Genomic DNA, 21,430 nt, shown 5'->3' on the forward strand with positions numbered 1-21,430 from the left:
GCTGAATACTTTTGCACGCTACACTTTTCAGTTTTTTATTTGTAAAAAAAATTGAAAACCATGTATCATTTTCCTTCCACTTCACAATTATACACCACTTTGTGTTGGTCTATCACATAAAATCCCAATAAAATACATTACGTTTGTGGTTGTAACGTGACGAAATGTGGAAAAGTTCAAGGGGTATGAAAACTTTTGCAAGCCACTGTATGTTCTGCACCTTGTATCTATCCCGTCACACTACCCATAGTACCTGAATGTGGCTTTCTTGTATTTATGTATGGGTTTGGATACCGTTCATTGTGTAAGAAGGAACTGCAGATGCTGGTTTACACCGAAGATAGATACAAAATGCTGGAGTAACTCAGCGGATCAGGCAGTATCGCTGGAGAAAAGGAATAAGTGTTGTTTCGGGTCGAGACCCTTCTTCAGACTAAGTCTAATGGTCTCAACCTGCACTGACAGCGATTCCTTTTTTCCAAAGCTTTTCACTGTACCTCACAACAGGTGACAACAATAAGCCCAAACCTACATTAGGATTATTCTGCAGTACAGTCATTTACACACAATTTGTAAACACAATATTGAATTGTAACTTGTAACTGCCTAAAGCTTTATTCAGCATTCCCCACATGCCTGTGGTTATACCTGATGCCTCAATGTGCAATTATGCTTTTAACACTAAGTCTCTCGAAGCTTGGCACGCGAGTACCCGTGGATATAGCTCAGCGGCCAGTGAAGTAATTGATTGTCGCCTTCATTATTGATCCCTATGCAGTCACCCACCTTCCTGATTAAATCTCAGAAGTTATGTCAAGAGTGGTTTATTATTATTATTATTATTATTATTGCTTTATTTATATAGCACGTTTTAAGTCAACTCGCATTGACACCAAAGTGCTTTACATAAATTAAATAATAAATTTACATACAAACCATAGAAAAAGGTTAAAAATAAATAAAGAAAGAAAATGGACACAACACATAGAGTTCAACACAAACATCCCCCCACAACAGAATCAAAAATGTCCACTGTGGGGAAAGGCAGCAGAAAGTTAAGTCCTCTTCCTCTGAAACACCCGAGGTCGGGGCCCATTTGTGGCCTTGCAGCCAGTCCGATGTTTTCTGGGCCCTCTTGCCGTGAAGATGGAACTCTGGCGTCGGGTGAAACAATTCCTCAAGCGGCTTGGAAAGTCTGGAGCGGCTGCCTCCTCCCCGGAGACCGGAGAACTCGTAGACTTCAGGCCGCGCCGGTTGGAGCTCCGACCCCGGCGAACTCGATCCCTGGCTCCGCGGCGCTCCAAATCCAGCGCCGCCCGCGGCCGGACGCCCGCAGCCCCAGCTCCGCGATGTTTGGATCGACGGCCACAGCGCTCCGGAGCTTACCGCACGGCGACCCGGCAAGGCATCGCCTGCTCCGTGGCTCCGCTCCGTGATGGTGTCCTTGCGCTGCGCCGCCGCCGAAGCTGTAGTCCCGGCCGGTCCCGACAGGAAACGCCGCTCCATTCTCGATGGTAGGCCGCGAGGACGGGGCGAAGAAGCAGCTCGGAGGGATGCTGCCTCTCCGACCAGGTAGGGGACTAAGAATTAAAGTTTCCCCCTTCCCCCCCCCCCCCCCCCCCCCCCCCCCACCACATAAAAGACCACCACTAACATTTTGGACAGGACTTAAAATTAAAAAAAAGGTGAAGAGACGGACTGCGGGCAGGCTGCCATACACAGACGGAGCCCACTCCTGCACATCAGCCATCTTGAACGAGTCAAATAGTCAGATAGAACAATGAAATTCTTACTTGCAGCAGCACGACAGAATATGTGAACATAATACACTGTAAACAAAGGAATGGGTGATGTTTCTGGTCAAGACCCTTCAGGTGTGTGTGTATATATACTCGACTAAGTGGGACCTGTTGGGTCCCAGCATCACACGGGAGGGCTGGTCACCAACACAATACGGGGGGACGGGGCTGTCTGTTGCGCTAGTATGGGTGTTGCGGGCCGAAGGTACTGGTTTCCAGAGGGCTAGTATAGACATTGTGGGCCGTATGGATGCTTGGGCAGGCATCCAACTGTCGCAACGATTTTAAAAGCCAAGCCAAGGCAAACAATTGGGATGCAGCCACCCGACAACCAAAATTGATTTTGTGAACACAAACTTGTTAAAAAAGGCGAGGCAAACAATTGGGCTGCAGACACCCGACAGCCAAAATTCATTTTGTGAACACAAACTTGTTAAAAAGGGCTGCAGCCGCTTTACAGCCGTATCGAGGGGACTCACCGTGGAGTGAACGTGCGTTCAGTGTTGTTCGCAGCTCGGTCTCTGCCAGACCCTCTCGCTTCCAGGGTCTGGCAGAGACTGAGTGAGGCACGACACTTCCTGGTTTTATAGTCCCTGCCCCTGCCGCCAGCAGAGGCAGCAGAGAGAATGGGGAACTTTTTAAAAACATTAATATCTCTCTCATTTTTCATCGAGCACTCATACGGCGGAGGGGGTCTCTGAGCGAGGTGGCCAAAAATGACGGCCGTAGGTGGCGGCGTTCTCTCGGAAATCGCAGCACAGTCGGCCAAAAGCGGTCAAGATCAGAGATTTAGTAATATAGATACACGTGTGTGTGTGTGGTATGTACACACACACACATCTGAAGGATCTTGACCCGAAACATCACGTGTGTATATATATAGATATAGATATGCACACACACACACACACACACACACACACACACAAACGGGAAGACTGACTGACTGACCAACACACATCACATGCAGGATTGAATATTCCGGCTGCAAAAAGCCTTGCTCCTGCCCTGTTGAATTACAGATGAATCTCTGGGTTCAAAGATCTGATTCTGTGATAAAATGCGAGAGGAACGTCAATGAATGCCAAATCCCAGAGGAATTCTCCTTCCATTAGTAGCAGATAGCACATTTAATGAATTCAATTGGGACATTGCAATTTCCCCCTAAGACACACTTAACACTAATGAGTGGTTTGGATGGATGGACACATCAGTGTTACCATTTCACACACACACGCCATCTGCCACCTCACATTTAAATGCAAGTCCCTGTACAGGTCCAAAGACCACATCAGGTGGTCTGGTTAATGGTGAATTACAAACTCTCATAATATCTCCGCACTTTAGATATGTGTGTGCTGAGAAATGTTATTCCTGATGGTCAGTTTCTGTCTGCCATGTCCCTGATTACTATTGAGTCAAACCGATGCCCTTAAAGCTATCGAATGGATTGTTTAAGTTTAGATTTATTATTGTCATGTGTACAGTGAAACGCTTTTGTTTGCTTGCTACACAAATAACTGAGACCATACTATGTGTAATTTAGAGATACAGTGCAGAAACAGGTCCACTGAGTCCAAGCCGACCAGCGATCACACCGGACACTAGCACTATCCTACACACTAGGGACAATCTTTACCGAAGCCAATTAATCTGCAAACCTGCACGTCCGGGTTTGATCCTGACCAGAGATGTCGTCGGTACGTAGTTTGCACGTTCTCCCCGTGACCGCGTTGGTTTTCTCCGGGAGCTGCGGTCTCCTCCCACACTCCAAAGATGCGCAGGCTTGTAGGCTAAATGGCTTGGTAACATTGTAAATTGTCCCTAGTGTGTGTGTATGTGTGTGGGGTAGTGTTAGTGTGCGGGGGATCGCTGGTCAGCGCAGACTCGGTGGGCCAAAGGGGCATGTTTCCTCGCTGTATCTCTAAACCTATTTTCTTAGGTACACAAAAATGCTGGAGAAACTCAGCGGGTGCAGCAGCATCTATGGAGCGAAGGAAATAGGCAACGTTTAGGCCCGAAACGTTGCCTATTTCCTTCGCTCCATAGATGCTGCTGCACCCACTGAGTTTCTCCAGCATTTTTGTCCACCTTCGATTTTCCAGCATCTGCAGTTCCTTCTTAAATACTTATTTTCTTAAATGAGAGGGGTGTTTCTGCGTGTGTTTCCTTGTCTGATAGGAACGAGGCGATTAGAGGTGGTGAGATGCACTCGAGTTACAGAGAGCTTGGGTGGGACCCAGTGTAAAACTTCCTGGCACACCAGCCATGCATGGAATTAACTGGTGATCTGGGTGTTGCCCCCTTCCCAATTTAGTTATCTGTGCAGTTTATGTTACAACCTTCACTGGAGCCAGGGCTGTAATTAGCCCTAAGTGCAGGAACTTCCAAACTCAAATGTTTCTTTGATCCATGGTTGAGATGCTAATAAAAATGATGATTACGGCTTGTTTAGGAACAGTGATTTCTGGTCGGGTGCACAGAACAAACATATCCTGTTACCAACATAAGCTGGGAAAATGTCAACAGCAGCAGTGATCCTGCAGGCTTGCAGTCAGGTCTAAGGATAGACAGAAAGTGCTGGAGTAACTCAGGCCCCATCCCCGGAGAACATGGAAAGGTGACGTTTCTTCAGCCTGATGACCCCGACCCAAAACGTCACCCATCCCTTCTCCAGAGATGCTGCCTGGCCCGCTGAGTTACTCCAGCACTTTCTGTCTATCTTCGGTATGTATCAGCATCTGCAGTTCCTTTCTACACATTCACGTCAGATCTATTCCACCGTGGTAGTTAGTGTAATTATAGTCAAGTAATTAATTCTAGACTTCGTAATGGCAGCCACAGAAATACCATTCAACTGGTCTGGTCCTTCAGGGAAAGTAACCTGCTGTACTAACATAGATTCAAGCTTCAAGAGAGTTTATTGTCATGTGTCCCTGATAGGACAATGAAATTCTTGCTTTGCTTCAGCACAACAGAAAATAGTAGGCATTGACTACAGAACAGATCAGTATGTCCATATACCATTATATAAATATATACACACATGAATAAATAAACTGAAAAAGTGCAAATAAACAGATAATGGGCTATTAATGTTCAGAGTTTTGTCTGAGCCGAGTTTAATAGCTTGATGTGAGGAAGAGCTATTCCTGAACCTAGTCGTTGCAGTCTTCAGGCTCCTGTACCTTCTACCTGAAGGTAGCGGGGGGATGAGTGTGTGGCCAGGATGGTGTGGGTCCTTGATGATGCTGCCAGCCTTTTTGAGGCAGCGACTGCGATAGATCCCCTCGATGGAAGGGAGGTCAGAGTTGATGATGGACTGGGCAGAGTTTACTACTTTTTGTAGTCTTTTCCGCTCCATGGCGCTCAAGTTGCCGAACCAAGCCACGATGCAACCGGTCAGCATGCTCTCTACTGTGCACCTGTAGAAGTTCGAGAGAGTCCTCCTTGACATACCGATTCTCCGTAATCTTCTCAGTCAGATTGTCATGTCATTCCTGATCCACCAACAGGTTTAAGGTGAGGGAGGAAAGATTTAATAGGAGCCTGAGGGGTGACTTATTTTACACAAAGAGTGGTGGGTCTATGGAACGAGCTGTAATGTGGATATAGATGGGGTAGTTATTGCAACTTTTAAGAAACATTTGGACAGGTACATGGATAGGATAGGTTTAGAGGGATATGGGCCAAAGGCAGGCAGTTGGGACTTGTGTAGATGGGACATGTTGGCCAGCGTGGGCAAATTGGGCTGAAGGACCTGTTTCCACGCTGAATTTTTTAAGTCTAAACTAACTTTAAAAAAAACAACTTGCATTTACCTTGCACAGGAGAGTTACTAATTAAAATCGGAAAAAGATGTGACTTTGAGTCATTGTAAAATGAAAAGGAAAGACAAAAAGTAATGACTTGCCGGGGATTACAATTGTAATATGTGAAATGATGTTGTATTGTAAACTGTTGCTTAGAAAGCATCGTGCAATATTGAAGGTAGAGAAAAATGCTGGAGAAACTCAGCGGGTGAGGCAGCATCTATGGAGCGAAGGAATAGGTGACGTTTTGGGTCGAGACCCGTCAGACTGATGTGGGGGTATGGGGAGGGGCAGGAAGAAGAAAGGAAGAGGCGGAGACAGTGAGTTGTGGGAGAGCTGGGAACGGGAGGGGAAGGAGGGAGTAAGCAAGGACTACCGGAAATTGGAGAAGTCAATGTTCATACCGCTGGGGTGTAAACTACCCAAGCGAACTATGAGGTGCTGCTCCTCCAATTTACGGTGGGACTCACTCTGGCCATGGAGGAGGCCCAGGACAGAAAGGTCGGATACAGAATGTTGAAGTGCTGAGCCACCGGGAGATGAGGTTGGTTAATGCGAACTGTGCGGAGGTGTTGGGCGAAACGATCGCCAAGCCTGCGCTTGGTCTCAACTGATGTAGAGCAGTTGACACCTAGAGCAGCGGATGCAATAGACGAGGTTGGAGGAGGCGCAGGTGAACCTCTGCCGCACCTGGAAAGACTGCTTGGGTCCTTGGATGGAGTCGAGGGGGGGAGAGAGGTAAAGCGACAAGTGTACCACCACAGCCATGCAACATTGAAGACTCGTTGATTGGCCTTGAATTGGTGAGCAGAGAATGGAGGCAGTAACAAGAGTCGAGGACAGTTAAACGTTGTTGTGTACACTGACAACAGAGCAATGAAATTCTTAGAAACTAGGAACTGGCAACATCCTGGTAAATCTAAGTCCAGGCACAAGCAAGAAGGAATGCCAGAGTCTGGAGTTTCCCCAGTTATTGTAACACTAACCTTGAGGTGGGACCTGATGTCTCTTGGAGAACAGTCTCACCCACATAACTCACTCGTGCGTGGATATTAATATTCAAAAAGAATGATTCATCGTTTAATAACTTCCCACAACACCTGCCCTGAAGCAACCCATTTTTAATTCAAGCATTTCCAAATGCTTCACTATTACTGTATGGAAACGGGTCATTAGTATTGTGAATCCGTTGTCTGCCTTGCACTCCATACAGACAGACAATTGTAATTACACTTAAGCTCCTGTTTCAATCTCCCCTTTAAACCTTTCTCTGTGCCCCCCACCCCCCCATCCAATCCACCCCCCATCCAATCTCGTCGCACGCTAGGATAGGGCTACCATTTCAGCCACAAAATCCCAAAGATCACATGTTGACACAAGGAACTGCAGATGTTGGTTTACAATTTTAAAAAAACACAAAGTGCCGGAGTAACTCAGCAGGTCAGGCAGCATCTCTGGGGGACATGGATAAGTGATGTTTCAGGTTTGGACCCCTTCTTCAGGCTGCCCACAGTGAGCTGACATGCAATGAAGGGAATAACGTTTAGCGGTTTATCTAACCGTAGCAACTTTAGATAAAGTTTAGTAAAGTCCGATTAGAGATAGTTTGAAGGGCCCCAATGTTGTAGATGGGAGATTCAGAACCGCTCTCCAGTTGGTGAGAGGATGGTTCAGTTAGAAACATAGAAACATAGAAATTAGGTGCAGGAGTAGGCCATTCGGCCCATTCAATATGATCATGGCTGATCATCCAACTCAGTATCCCGTACCTGCCTTCTCTCCATACCCCTGATCTCTTTAGCCACAAGGGCCACATCTAACTCCCTCTTAAATATAGCCAATGAACTGGCCTCAACTACCTTCTGTGGCAGAGAATTCCACAGATTCACCACTCTCTGTGTAAAAAATGATTTTCTCATCTCGGTCCTAAAAGACTTCCCCCTTATCCTTAAACTGTGACCCCTTGTTGCCTGGTAACAGCTGGGAAGAAATTGTCCCTGAATCCGGAGGTGTGCGTTCTCAAACTTCTGTACCTCTTGCCTGATGGGAGAGGGGAGAAGAGGGAGTGACCGGGGTGAGACTGGTCTTTGATTAGGCTGGTGATCTTGCCCAGGCAGCGTGAAGTGTAGATGAAGTCAAGGGAGGTTGGCTAGCGTGATGGTCTGGGTTACGTACACAACACTCTGCAAATTTCTCATTTATTCTGAGGCTATGTCCTCTGGTCCTAAACTCTCCCACTAGTGGAAACATCCTGTCCACATTCACTCTATCCAGGACATTCACCATTCAGTAAGTTTCAATGAAGTCTCCTCTGCTTCCTAAACTCCCAAAAGTGTGGCTTCCAGTTGCAATGGGCTGTAGCTCTTGCCTAATGGGAGTGGGGAGAAGAAGGAATGACTGGGGTGAGACTGGTCCTTCATTATACTGGCAAAGTGAAGTGTAGATGGGAGGCAATGGAAGCAAGAAGTGGTGGAAAAAAATAAGTTTACTAAAATTGTTACTTTAGTTGTTCCTGGACCCCATTCCGTTTGACTGCCCATCCTCTGGTCCGCGATAGTTTGTGTATGTGTAGGAAGATAGACACAAAATGCTGGAGTAATTCAGCGGGTCAGGCAGCATCTGTGGAGAAAAATAATAGGTGACGTTTCGGGTGGGAATTTGATTTGGCTCTCTTCATACCTCTAGTTTCCCTCTCCCCTTGGACTCTCAGCCGGGAGAAGGGTCTCGACCCGAAACGTCACCTATTCCTTCTCTCCAGGGATGCTGCCTGACCCGCTGAGTTACTCCAGCATTTTGTGTCTGTCTTCAGACTGTGAGTGTCGGAGAGAGCAAACTATCATGCTGATTCCCTCCTGATATCGAACCCGCGCGGACTGCTGCTGAACAACCCGGTGCAAGTCAATGATTAGTTAGAACAATTTCAAATATGCAAGACTGCACTCCGTCTTGCTAGTGGTTATTTTTTATTCAGCCAGCTCTCTTTCTAGTTCATTCCGAGGATTGAAGGTTCGCACCTTTCATGCCAAAGGTCCTGGGAAGGTCTGGGGTTGGCAATTAGCCAGGTATCGTTCCATGGGGGTGAAATGGGGAAAGTTTGTGTGTATCATTAAGGAGCGGTGAACTCCAACTCTCACCCAGCAGTTAGTTCTTGCTGAACAACGGGGAGTAGTAAGTAGTTGCTTCAGACGCACTTTGTTAGGTGACTGCAGAGAAGAGATAACCCACTGAAATGGTAGTCCAGGTAAAGCCCCGACTCACTGGCAACTGTGAATGAGGGAGAGTCGCCGTCATGAGGAGTCTCCCTGCTTGCAGGGAGGGAGGGAGAGGGAGGGGGGAGGGGAGGGGGAGGAAGGAGGGAGGGAGGGAGGGATAGAGAGGGGGAGGGAGAGAGGGGGAAGGTAGAATAGGGGAAAGGTGGAGTTTGGGAGAGGGAGGGGGAGAGGGACAGGGAGAGAGGGGAAGAGGAGAGTGAGAAAGAGAGGAGAGGGAGAGTGTTGGAGAGAGAGGGAGGGAGAGAGAGAGAGAAGGGAAGGGGAGAGTGTGGGAAAGAGTGGAGGGGAGAGAGGGGGAGAGGGAAGGGAAGGGGAGAGTGTGGGAAAGAGGGGAGGGGAGAGAGGGGGAGAGGGAAGGGAAGGGAAGGGGAGAGTGTGGGAAAGAGGGGAGGGGAGAGAGGGGGAGAGGGAAGGGAAGGGAAGGGGAGAGTGTGGGAAAGAGTGGAGGGGAGAGAGGGGGAGAGAGAAGGGAAGGGGAGAGTGTGGGAAAGAGGGGAGGGGAGAGGGAGAGCCTTGAGTGGCGTTCTCTCGGGAGTAATGCGCGGCGCCCGCCCGTTGCCCATACATGGGCTGCTAAGGGGCAGTTAGTTGTCAGAGACAGTCTCGCTGTGTTCCTCGTCAGAAGGCGCTCCCAAGGCGACTCGTGGACCAGGAGGGGTCCGGGACTAGAGGCAGGAGCGGGGCGGGGAGGGGAGGGGAGGGTCGGGGAGGGGGTGCCTGTGATGGGCTCGCCGCTAGCTGTCACACACTGTTAGTCTCTCGCCCGCTTGTCAACATTGACGGAGCGCCGCTCTCCGCCAACATGACGGAGCGATGCAGCTTTTTACGAGCTCTCTCAACAGCCCTGTGCTGTTTCTATCGGAATTCCTACATCGGAATCAAGGTACGTACAGCCCTTGGCATTCCTTCGCAGTGAGAGAGAGTGGGGGAAGAGTGAGGGGAGGGGATAACGTGCTTATGTGTGTAAGAAGGAACGGCAAGATGTTGGTTTACACCGTAGATAGCCACACAATGCTGGAGTAACTCAGCGGGACAGGCAGCATCCCCGGACGTCTGGTCTATCTCTCCCTCCCAACGCCATTCTCAACCCCTGACACCGGCACTAACCAAGAACCTTCATTCTCCGCTTTAAAAATACCCGATGAATCCAGATAACCAATTTGGCTTAGTTTGGTTTTGTTTGGAGATTCGGCGTGGAAACAGGCCCTTCGGCCCACCGAATCCCTGCTGGCCAGCTGTTCAGGATGTGAAAGGGTGGAGACGGAGAGATGGGGAAGGGGGTGAGAGGGTCGAGGGTCGAGGGTAGATCAAGTTTAGTATTTTTGGTAGCAGTTTACTATAGCGATACAAAACGTCGCCTGTCCATTTCCTTCCACGGAGGCTGCCTGACCCCCTGAGTTCCTCCAGCACGTTGTGGTTGTATGCGAAATGCAGTGCTGTGGAGGAAGGAACTGCAGATGCTGGTTTACACCGAGGATAGACACAACATTCCCGGGGTAACTCAGCGGGACAGGCAGCATCTGTGGAGAGAGGAATGGGTGGACCTAGGCCAGCGGGAGCGAGGACTCTACATCCTCTGCCCGGGATAGTCCGAGTGCAGACAGCGGGCGGCTTGCGAACGGCCGGGAGCAGTTTTATTTTTCCACCTTGTGTTAAAATGAAGTTTAAATCCCCAGTCGCCCCCCGTGACATCTCCCCCACAAACAGTCTGCCCGCGGTGGGCACGGCCCCGCTCTATTTCGCCACTCATTTGCAGTGTTTAGTCTGAGATTAACTACATTCCCACACTGGCCATCCCTGTCCTGTCAGAGCGAGGCCCAGCGCAAACTGGAGAGTCAATGATGTTTTATTGTTATGTGTCCCAGATAGAACAATGACATTCTTACTGGCTGCAGCACAACACAATATGTAAACATAGTACACTGTAAACAATATGATAAATATTGAGGAAAATAGATGTTTTCCTATTTTCCTATACACACACTCACCCACACACACACACACACACACACACACATCTACACACACACACACACACACACACACACACACACACACACACACACACACACACACACACACACACACACACACACACACATAAGACAGACACGAAAAGCTGAAGTAACTCAGCGGGACAGGCAGCATCATCTCTGGAGAGAATGAATGGGTGACGTTTCGGGTCGAGACCCTTCTTCAGACTATGTATGTGTGTACATATATATCTCATATTTCGCTTGGGCAGTTTACACCCTAGCGGTGTGAATATTGGCCACTAACTTCAAATAACCCTTTCCTTTCCCTCTCTATCCTTCCCTCCCCATTTCCAGTTCCAGTCTCGCTGTCCTGGTTACATTTTACTGATTGTATGCCTTGCCCTCAGCTAACAATGAACCATTCTACATTTTCCTTGTCCAGCGTCCCCTTTGATCTGTCGTTTTCACACCTTGCCCTCGCCACATCTATGTGTCTCCCTCTGCACTGACTCTCAGTCTGAAGAAGGGTCTCGACCCGTAATCCTCACCCGGTCCTTCTCTCCAGGGATGCCGCCTGGCCCGCTGAGTTACTCCAGCATTTTGTGTCTACATGGGATAGGATAAGTTTGGGGGGATATGTATCTGGGACATTGTTGGCCGGTGTGGGCAAGTTGGGCCCACGATGTATCACTGTGTGACTAACGTGTTGCTTGTGCCGGTCTGGGCTGAGCTGAACTGGGCAACAGTGCTCGGCTGCCTCTCGCACGCAGTTTCAATGCTTAAAATAACTCGCAGAGGTTGTCATGGGAACTTTCCACTCTGCACGGAGTCAGGTATTTATTATTAGGTCTGGACCAAAAACAAACCTCCGGCTGAGGGAATGAACCGAAATAACCCATGGTACCGCAAGCGGACTGCCCTGTGTAAAAAGAAAACTCGCATGGTATCAAAATAAATATTGGGCCGTTTTTAGTCACAAGCTGGAAGGCGTTGATATCCCGGGGAGAGGACTGGGTTCTGGGGGTCCTGAGCAGATGCTTGGGAAAGGACTCGCTAGAATTTAGAAGATTGAGGGGGGATCTTATAGAAACTTACAAAATTCTCAAGGGGGTTGGACAGGCTAGATGCAGGAAGATTATTCCCGATGTTGGGGAAGTCCAGAACAAGGGATCACAGTTTAAGGATAAGAAGGAGGTCTTTTAGGACCGAGATGAGAAAATCATTTTTTACACAGAGAGTGGTGAATCTGTGGAATTCTCTGCCACAGAAGGTAGTTGAGGCCAGTTCAATGGCTAGATTTTAGAGTTAGATGTGGCCCTTGTGGCTAAAGGGATCAGGTGGTTTGGAGAGAAGGCAGGTACAGGATACTGAGTTGGATGATCAGCCATGATCATATTGAATGGCGGTGCAGGCTCGAAGGGCCGAATGGCCTACTCCTGCACTTATTTTCGATGTTTCTATGAAGTTTACTTTAGACTTTAGAGATGCAGCGTGGAAACAAGGCTTCGGCACAGCAAAACCAACCAGCGATCCACGTACACTAACACTATCCTACACATTGGGGACAATTTACAATTTTTTTACAGAAGCCAATTGACCTGCAAACCTGTACGTCTTTGGAGTGTGGGAGGAAACCGGAGCGCCCAGAGAAAACTCACGCAGGTCACAGGGAGAAAGTACAAACTCCGTACAGACAGCACCCGTAGTCGGGATTGAACCAGGGTCTCTGCCGCTGTAGTGAAGAATTTGGCCAGGGTGCCACTTACACCCATGGGTTCTGGTAGAAGCTCTAGTGCTCTAACCTGCACTTGTATATAGACAATAGGTGCAGGAGTAGGCCATTCGGCCCTTCGAGCCAGCACCAACATTCACTGTGATCATGGCTGATCATCCACAATCAGTACCCCGTTCCTGCCTTCTCCCCATATCCCTTGACTCCGCTATCTTTAAGAGCTCTACCTAACTCTCTCTTGAAAGCATCCAGAGAATTGGTCTCCACTGCCTTCTGAGGCAGAGAATTCCACAGATTCACAACTCTCTGGGTGAAAAAGTTGTTCCTCATCTCCGTTCTAAATGACTTATACCTTATTCCTAAACTGTGGCCCCTGGTTCTGAACTCCCCCAACATTGGGAACATGTTTCCTGCCTCTAGCGTGTCCAATCCATTAATAATCTTACATGTTTCAATAAGTGTCCTCTCATCCTCCTAAATTCCAGTGTATACAAGCCCAGTCACTCCATTCTCTCAACATATGACAGTCCCGCCATCCCGGGAATTAACCTCGTGAACCTACGCTGCACTCCCTCAATAGCAAGAATGTCCTTCCACAAATTAGGCTTCCACAAATTAGGGGACCGAAACTGCACACAATACTCCAGGTATGGTCTCACTAGGGCTCTGTACAACTGCAGAAGGACCTCTTTGCTCCTCTACTCAACTCCTCTTGTTATGAAGGCCAACATGCCATTTGCTTTCTTCACTGCCTGCTGTACCTGCATGCTTACTTTCATTGACTGATGAACAAGGACCCCCAGATCCCGTTGTTCCTCCTCTTTTCCCAACTTGACACCATTCAGATAATAATCTTCCCTCCTGTTTTTGCCACCAAAGTGAATAACCTCACATTTATCCACATTAAGCTGCATTTGCATCTGCCCACTCACCCAACCTGTCCAAGTCTTCTGTCTGCCTGCCAGCCAACATTCAGCCCACACCTCCACTCCCTCCTCTCTTGAGACCCTCCATTCATCTTACCGTGCCCTACCCTCTCCCCACTTTATGTACCCAAATTCTTGCCACTTTCTGGGTAAATGCATTTTCTTCGGGATGTATGGAGGGAGATGGGGGAGGCTTAGGGTTAGGTTTATTATTAGTATCATGTGTACCGAGGTACAGCAAAGAGCTTTGTGTTGCATGCTATCCATCCAGATCAGAAATACCGTACACAAATACAAGCAAGACAAACTCAAGTACAATAGGCGGAGCAAAGTGGAAGGTACAAAGTGCAGAATATAGTTCTCAGCATCAGTTGCATAGATAAAGTCCAATGTCTGTAATGGTGTCGAGATGACTCAGACAGTACCCTAGCTTACGGAAGGACCGTTCAGCATCTGATAACAGAGAGGGGAAGAAGCCATTGCTGAGTATGGTGGTGCGCGCTTTCAAGCTTCCGTATCTTCTGCCTGTACTGAGGAGCAGCGAGAGGAAGGACTGACTGGGATGGGACAAGTCATACACTGTGGAAACAGGCCCTTCATCCAACTGGCCCACGCTGACCAACATGTCTCATCTGCACTAGTCCCACCCGCCTGCATTTGGCCCATATCCCTCTAAACCTGTCCTATCCATGTACCTGTCCAAATGTTTCTTAAACATTGCAATAGCACCTGCCTCAACTACCTCCTCCGGCAACTCGTTCCAGACGCCCACCCACTCTTTGTGCGAAAATGTTTCCCCTCAGATTCCTACCAAATCTTTCCCCCTCTCACCTTAAACCTGTGTCTCCTGGTTCTCGATTCCCCAACTCTGGGCAAGAGACCCTGTGCGTCTACCCGATCTATTCCTCTCATGATTTTGTACACCTCTATAAGATCGGGCTTTTGATTATGTTGGCTGCTTACCTGAGGCAATGTGAAGTGTATATGGAGTCGATGATGGGGAGTCGAGTCTGGAGTTATGGACTAGGCTACATCCAGAACTCTCTGCAATTCCTTGTGGTCTTTGGCAGAGTTGTTCCTAAACCAAGCTGTGATGTTGGAGGTGTTGCGCCCATGGTGTTTACTGGGTGTGGTCATGGACTCCGGGAGCTACACTATCAGATTCCAGCCACAGTTAATGTCATGGTTGACGCTCTGCCTTTGAGCATCTAGTCCAGTGGAAAGAGTTTAAAGTGAATCAATGTAAAATACCGCTGTTATTCCGATACAAACCAGTTAAATGTGCTTCGTGCATTGAAACAAATGTTTCATCCACTGTGGAAAATGTGTGTCAGGCCATTGGGAATGGATATTCATCCTTGGTTATTTGTGTTGAATGGGGAATCGTGTAGCATTAGCACATTGTGTCGGATTCCAGAAAATACAGGAGTCCCACACAAATTGCTGATGCTACTATATTCCTCTGCCTGCAGTTGTCTGCCTCATAACACATGTTTACTACAAGCTAACATCATCTTGGATGCCTTTAGTTTAGTTTAGAGATACAGCGGGGAAACAGGTCCTTCAGCCCACTGAGTCCGCGCCGGCCAGTGATCACTGCACACAAACACTATCCTACACACACTAGGGGTAATTTACAATTTCACCAAAGCCAATTAGCCTGCAAACCTGTACGTCTTTGGAGTGTGGGAGGAAACCGGAGCTGCCGGAGAAAACCCACGCAGGTCACGGGTAGAAATTACAAACTCCGTACAGACAGCACCCGTAGTCAAGTTCAAGTGAGTTTATTGTCATGTGTCCCTGATAGGACAATGAAATCCTTGCTTTGCTTCAGCACACAGAACATAGTAGGCATTTACTACAAAACAGATCAGTGTGTCCATATACCATAATATAAATATATACACACATGAATAAATAAACTGATAAAGTGCAAATAACAGATAATGGTTATTAATAATCAGAGTTTTGTCCGTGCCAGGTTTAATAACCTGATGGCTGTGGGGAAGTAGCTATTCCTGAACCTGGTTGTTGCAGTCTTCAGGCTCCTGTACCTTCTACCTGAAGGTAGCAGGGAGATGAGTGTGTGGCCAGGATGGTGTGGGTCTTTGATGATACTGCCAGCGACTGCGATAAGTCAGGATGGAACCCGGTTCTCTGGCGCTGTAAGGCAGCAACTCTACCGCTGCTCCATGTCATATCATTGCCACGATGGTGCCACAGAGGGTTCTTACAGAGCCCTGCCTTTGGTCATCCTTGTTGTAGAAGAGGCTAACATGGAGGTGAGGGTGGTGTGGGGGGGAAGCAGGGAATGGGGGAGCAGTCAGCAATCTCCAGTGTGTGGCCCTTGTTCTGGTCGTCTTCCTACTGTGAGTGGCTTTGCCCCTCTAGGTAGTAACAGCTGGTCAAACTGGCGGCTTCTTGCGCTGAGGTGTGTACAATGGAAATGTTACATTCATCGCGTGATCTCACTGAGCAGTTTGGGCACACAAACCAAGCAATGACAATAGACAAAAAACAATAGACAATAGGAGGAGGAGTAGGCCATTCGGCCCTTCGAGTCAGCACCGCCATTCACTGTGATCATGGCTGATCATGGCTGACAAATTAATGCAATCGATGCTGAGATAAATGTCATTGTCACTTTGGGTACCCTTTAGTTTGTTTAGAGATACAGCGCTGAAACAGGCCCTTCGGCCCACCGAGTTCACGCCGAGCAGCGATCCCCGTACACTAACACTATCCTACACATACTAGGGACAATTTACAATTTTACCGAAGCCCATTAACCTACAAGCCTGTACGTCTTTGGAGTGTGGGAGGAAACCAGAGCACCCGGAGAAAACCCACGCGGTCACACGGAGAACGTATACAGACAGCACCCGTAGTCAGGATCAAACCCGGGTCTCTGGCGCTGTAAGGCAGCAACTCTACCGTTGCCTCTGTTTGTTGCCCTACTCTTTGGACTTGTCCCTTTGTGTCCAGTGAAGGTGGTAGGTTGCACCGTGGTACATTTTGATTTTGTTCGATAATCGCAGCTGCATGCGTGCATGCATGACAGCACCATTAGCTGCACAACTCATGCTAGGAAAGCATCAGCCGTACATAGAGGATTTATACACAGTAACACCCAGGACATGTTTCTGATGGCTTAATACGTTGGAAACTGCATTAATGCAGGATTTGCATGCAAGTCCTCCAATGAAAGGCCTGGATAGAGTGGATGTGGAGAGTCTAGGACCAGAGGGCACAGCCTCAGAATAAAAGGATGTTCCATTAGAAAGGAGAGGAGGAGGAATTTCTGTTGTCAGAGGGTGGTGAATCTGTGGATTTCATTGCCCCAGAAGGCCGTGGAGGCCGTCAATTGTAAATTTTAAGGCAGAGTTTGACAGACTCATGATTTGTACGGGTGTCAGGGGTTGGGAGGAGAAGGCAGGAGAATGCGGTTAGGAGGGAGAGCCATGATTGTATGGCGGAGTAGATTTGATGGGCCGAATGGCCTAATTCTACTCCGAGAACTTATGAACTAAGTAACATGTTGCAAATTAGGTTATTAAATTCCTGGTTAATATTTCCCTGAATTATTTTTGCCATAAGTCGCAGTTGATGTGAATTGGGAAATGGGCTACAACTAGAATCAGTGTGATGGGCAAGGGGATAAAGAGAGATTAAACTGTGCAGATTGTGGAAAAACCACTAATATGGACCTGGGTTCCCTGTTGTAACAGACCACCTCCTGGCCCACTGCATGCAGCAGCGTCTAAATCACAAGCTGCCTACAGTGAACAATGGGGCTTCCTTTAAACAGTGTGGGCTCTGGGCATGTGTCCCACACATCCGCTTATCACAGCGTAGGGGTCTTTGATGTGTAGGAACTCTTTAATTAGAGCAGCAAATGGTGTCAAATGACATGGATTATTGAACCAGGAGAGATTGTTTAGGCAGTAAATTTCCTTAATCACAGTGAGAGTACATCAGTCCTAACACTGGGCATGTTGTTGTTCGTTTCTGCTCTTTGATGCTGAGTTTGAAACGTTTCATTCAAAGCCTGTCCTGTCTTTGCCTGGTGTACACCGAGCACGGAGCAGGTGCTCGCCAGGGTTTAAATAAGGAGAGAATACTGCTCAGGTTTCTTCCTGATGCTGAAGAGAGACACAAACAACTGGGGTAACTCAGCGGGGCAGGCGGGCATCCCTGGAGTAGAAGGAATGGGCGATGTTTCCGGTTGCGACCCTTCAGACTCGGAAGGGTCTCGACCCGAAACGTCACCCATTCATTCTCTCCAGAGGTGCTGACTGTCCCGCTGAGCTACTCCAGCTGTTAGTGTCTATCTTCGGTTTAAACCAGCATCTGCAGTTCCTTCTTACACATTCCTCCTGATGTTATTCCCTCACTCAAAACTAACCTTCACTTCATAAAGGCGACAGCTCCAAATAGAAACATAGAAACATAGAAAATAGGTGCAGGAGTAGGCCATTCGGCCCTTCGAGCCTGCACCGCCATTCAATATGATCATGGCTGATCATCCAACTCAGTATCCTATACCTGCCTTCTCTCCATACCCCCTGATCCCTTTAGCCACAAGGGCCACATCTAACTCCCTCTTAAATATAGCCAATGAACTGGCCTCAACTACCTTCTATTGATACATATATTGAGTTGAGTTGAGTTGGACCTGGGGCGGAATATATTGAGTTCTGTTGAGTCTCAAATATTGAGACACTGACAATCAAAGTAATCGTTTAACATAATTTGTTCCAATTCGATGGGGTTGTGGTAAAAACTGCCTGCATTTCATTGTAAGAATTTCATTGTTCTATCTGGGACATATAACAATAAAACACTCTTGACTCTTGGCGTTTTAAACCTGCACGCTAAAAATTCCAGTGTTACTAAGATTCTCTCGGTTGTACCTCTGCCGTCTTCTTCCATGGCTGTTGGATTTAATCCACCAAATTTAGAGAGTTCCCGCCCGTGAAATTGTGGGTGGATCTCTGAATGATATCTGCAGTTCAAGAAATAAATGCTATTGTTTGCTGATGATACTGACAGCCTGAAAATGAGCAAGTAAAACGTTGTTATGTAACTAAACAGCACTTGGCTTCAGCTGACACATATTAAATTTTGTGGAATACATCCTAAAATAATGAAAACTTGGCTTAAAAGGGCCATAGGAATAAGTCTGACTTTGCCCCACCAGTTTTAATCAGCTAGGGTGTCCAATTTCCATCTAATCAGATGTATTTTACTGGTAGCAGAGCTAATATTGTGTATTTTTGTTTGCACTATCGTCCAGCTACAAAATGACCTTCTCTGTTAAATAAAGATGAAGAGTTGCACTCCCCCACTCAGAGCTTGCAGATCCAGGCCAGGAAACGATCGGTTTGGATGTGACGCCCTCTATAGAAATATGTAGAGAATTACGAGGATGTTGCCAGGACTCCAGGGACTGACCCATAGGGAGAGGTTGGGTGCGGCTCGAACCTTATTCCTTGGAGCGCAGGATGTTGAGGGATGATCTTGTTGAGGTGTATCAAAATGAGGCAGATAGACTGGATGAAGCACTCAAGGATTTCCCAGGATTAAAAGCACTTAAGCTTGCATTTTCTCATGAAGCAGCTGACCCCCAATAAATATAATGTGTAGGAAGGAACTTTTGATGCTGGTTTACACTGAAGATAGACACACAAAGCTGGAGTAACTCAGCGGGACAGGCAGCATCTCTGGAGAGAACGAATGGGTGACGTTTCGGATCGAGATAGGTCCTGAAGCAGGGTCTCGACCCAAAAAGTCACCCATTCCTTCTCAAGAGATGCCGACTGTCCGGCTGTGTTACTCCAGCATTTTGTGTCTGATCTTCCCAATAAATATAATCTGTGGCCATCCCACAATGCCTATTATTGGGCTGTGAACAACAAGCTGGTCCTGTACATGAAGCACCAGCATCCAGCTGGAAGCAAACATGGAGCCGGTCCACCTATGTTGGTCTTGGCCACTGGGTGTGGGATGTGGGAGAAGGGCAGAGCAGAGCACCCGGACAAAACCTGCTTGGTAACAGTGAGAACTTCATCCAGACGGCACCTGAGGTCAGGATCGAACCGGAGTCACTGTCTCTGTGAAGCAGCGGCTCTATCAGCTGTGCCACTCTGTTGCCCAGGCCTCGGGTCATTTTTCTCTCGGGGTGATGGAGTAAAGAAGCTGGCGGATGTCCAGTGGAATTTGGAGGTTCTGTAGGGGTTTGCTCGGTTAAACATGGAGAAAAAGTTTCAACTCTGATTAGAAACATAGAAACAGAAACATAGACAATAGAGGCAGGAGTAGCCCATTCGGCCCTTAGAGCCAGCACCGCCATTCATTGTGATCATGGATGATCGTCCCCTATCAATAACCTGTGCCTGCCTTCTCCCCATATCCCTTGACTCCACTAGCCCCTAGAGCTCTATCTAACTCTCTCTTAAATCCACCCAGTGACTTGGCCTCCATTGCCCTCTGTGGCAGGGAATTCCATAGATTCACAACTCTCTGGGTGAAAAAGTTTTTTCTCACCTCACTCTTAAATGACCTCCCCTTTGTTCTAAGACTGTGGTCCCTGGTTCTGGACTCGCCCAACATTGGGAACATTTTTCCTGCATCTAGCTTGTCCAGTCCTTTTATAATTTTATATGTTTCTATAAGATCCACCCTCATCCTTCTAAACTCCAGTGAATACAAGCCTAGTCTTTTCAATCTTTCCTCATATGACAGTCCCGCCATCCCAGGGATTGATTGAAGAACACCAGAATAGGTTCTAATGAACAAATCCAAATGGCATCTGAGACGAGAGAATGGATCTATGAACTCAGGGAATAATTGAATTGAAATGACGACTTTATTGCCGCATGTGACAAGTCGCAGTGAAATTCTTTGCTTGCATACCCGCAATGGTCGCCACATAAAGGACGCGGACTTACAAAATATTCCGCCCCAGGTCCACACTTGTCCTCCCCCCCCCCACCATGGTGGTCCCCCCACTCAGGGTCCTCCTTTGTTCCCGGCGTCGTGTTCTCCGAATCCCGCGGGCCCCGTCCTCGACGCCGGCTCCTTCATCGACCGCCATTCCGACCTCCTCCACGATCGCCACCGGGTCCCCTCCTGACCCTCGTTAGCACTGATGCTCGCAAAGGAGAATTTGGATACAAAAGCTGAGGGCCCGGAGGGGATTCTTGAAGCATTCACGTCAACACGTTCGGATGAATCAAATGTTTCAGAGCTTGTATCTGGCAGCAATGCCACAATGAATGAACGTCACAGTCAGATCCTTTGTTTCACACACACAAGTGTTCAAAGAGTGGCCACATATAGTGCGTCGACAAAGTGAATACTTTGAATAGAATAGAGCAGCGGCTGGTCGTGTTATTTAAACTTCATTACATTGGAGGAGGAAGGAATGAGTCTGGGTGACGTCAGCATTCCAGCTCCAATTCTGATTGAGGAGATGCTGTGCCTGTAAATCAGTGAACTATTTACTCTATTCTGGTCATGTGTTGTTAATGGTTTAGTTTTGTCCAACCCTTGGCCGCCCTAGAGAGGGTGGTGGAGTCCCTTGGACGTTTGCAGAGTGTTGTGGGGAAGGCACCCCCGCTGGTTTTGCAATGATGTTTCCACAGAGTGTAAGGACACCTTCATGGAGGCGAGCCTTGGGAAAGACTTGGTTCCAGAAAGCACTACTTTCTGCTGTGCCAAAGATTGACACACAAAAAGCTGGAGCATCTCTGGAGAGAAGGAATGGTGATGTTTCGGGTCGAGACCCATCTTCAGACTGAGGGTCTGGGGAGAAAAAAACTAGAAATATAACCATATAACAATTACAGCACGGAAACATACCATCTCGGCCCTTCTAGTCCGTGCCGAACACTTACTCTCACCTAGTCCCA

The 21,430-nt window shown here is 47.9% G+C and overlaps 1 protein-coding gene across 3 annotated transcripts in view; it reads left to right on the forward strand.

The window, feature by feature from the left end:
* bcar3 (BCAR3 adaptor protein, NSP family member) overlaps positions 1-21,430 on the forward strand; it is a 161,579-nt gene that overhangs the window by 107,383 nt on the left and 32,766 nt on the right. The window contains exon 1 of one of the 3 annotated variants that reach the window (XM_033028925.1): positions 9,612-9,766. The exons of the other annotated variants lie outside the window; for them this stretch is intronic. Coding sequence (XP_032884816.1) covers positions 9,686-9,766 — 81 coding nt within the window. The 5' untranslated portion in view covers positions 9,612-9,685. Of the gene's footprint in view, positions 1-9,611; positions 9,767-21,430 lie in introns of those variants that run through there. 3 annotated transcript variants of the gene reach the window in all.

This window comes from Amblyraja radiata, chromosome 10 (genome assembly GCF_010909765.2).
Source record: "Amblyraja radiata isolate CabotCenter1 chromosome 10, sAmbRad1.1.pri, whole genome shotgun sequence".
NCBI lineage: Eukaryota > Metazoa > Chordata > Chondrichthyes > Rajiformes > Rajidae > Amblyraja > Amblyraja radiata.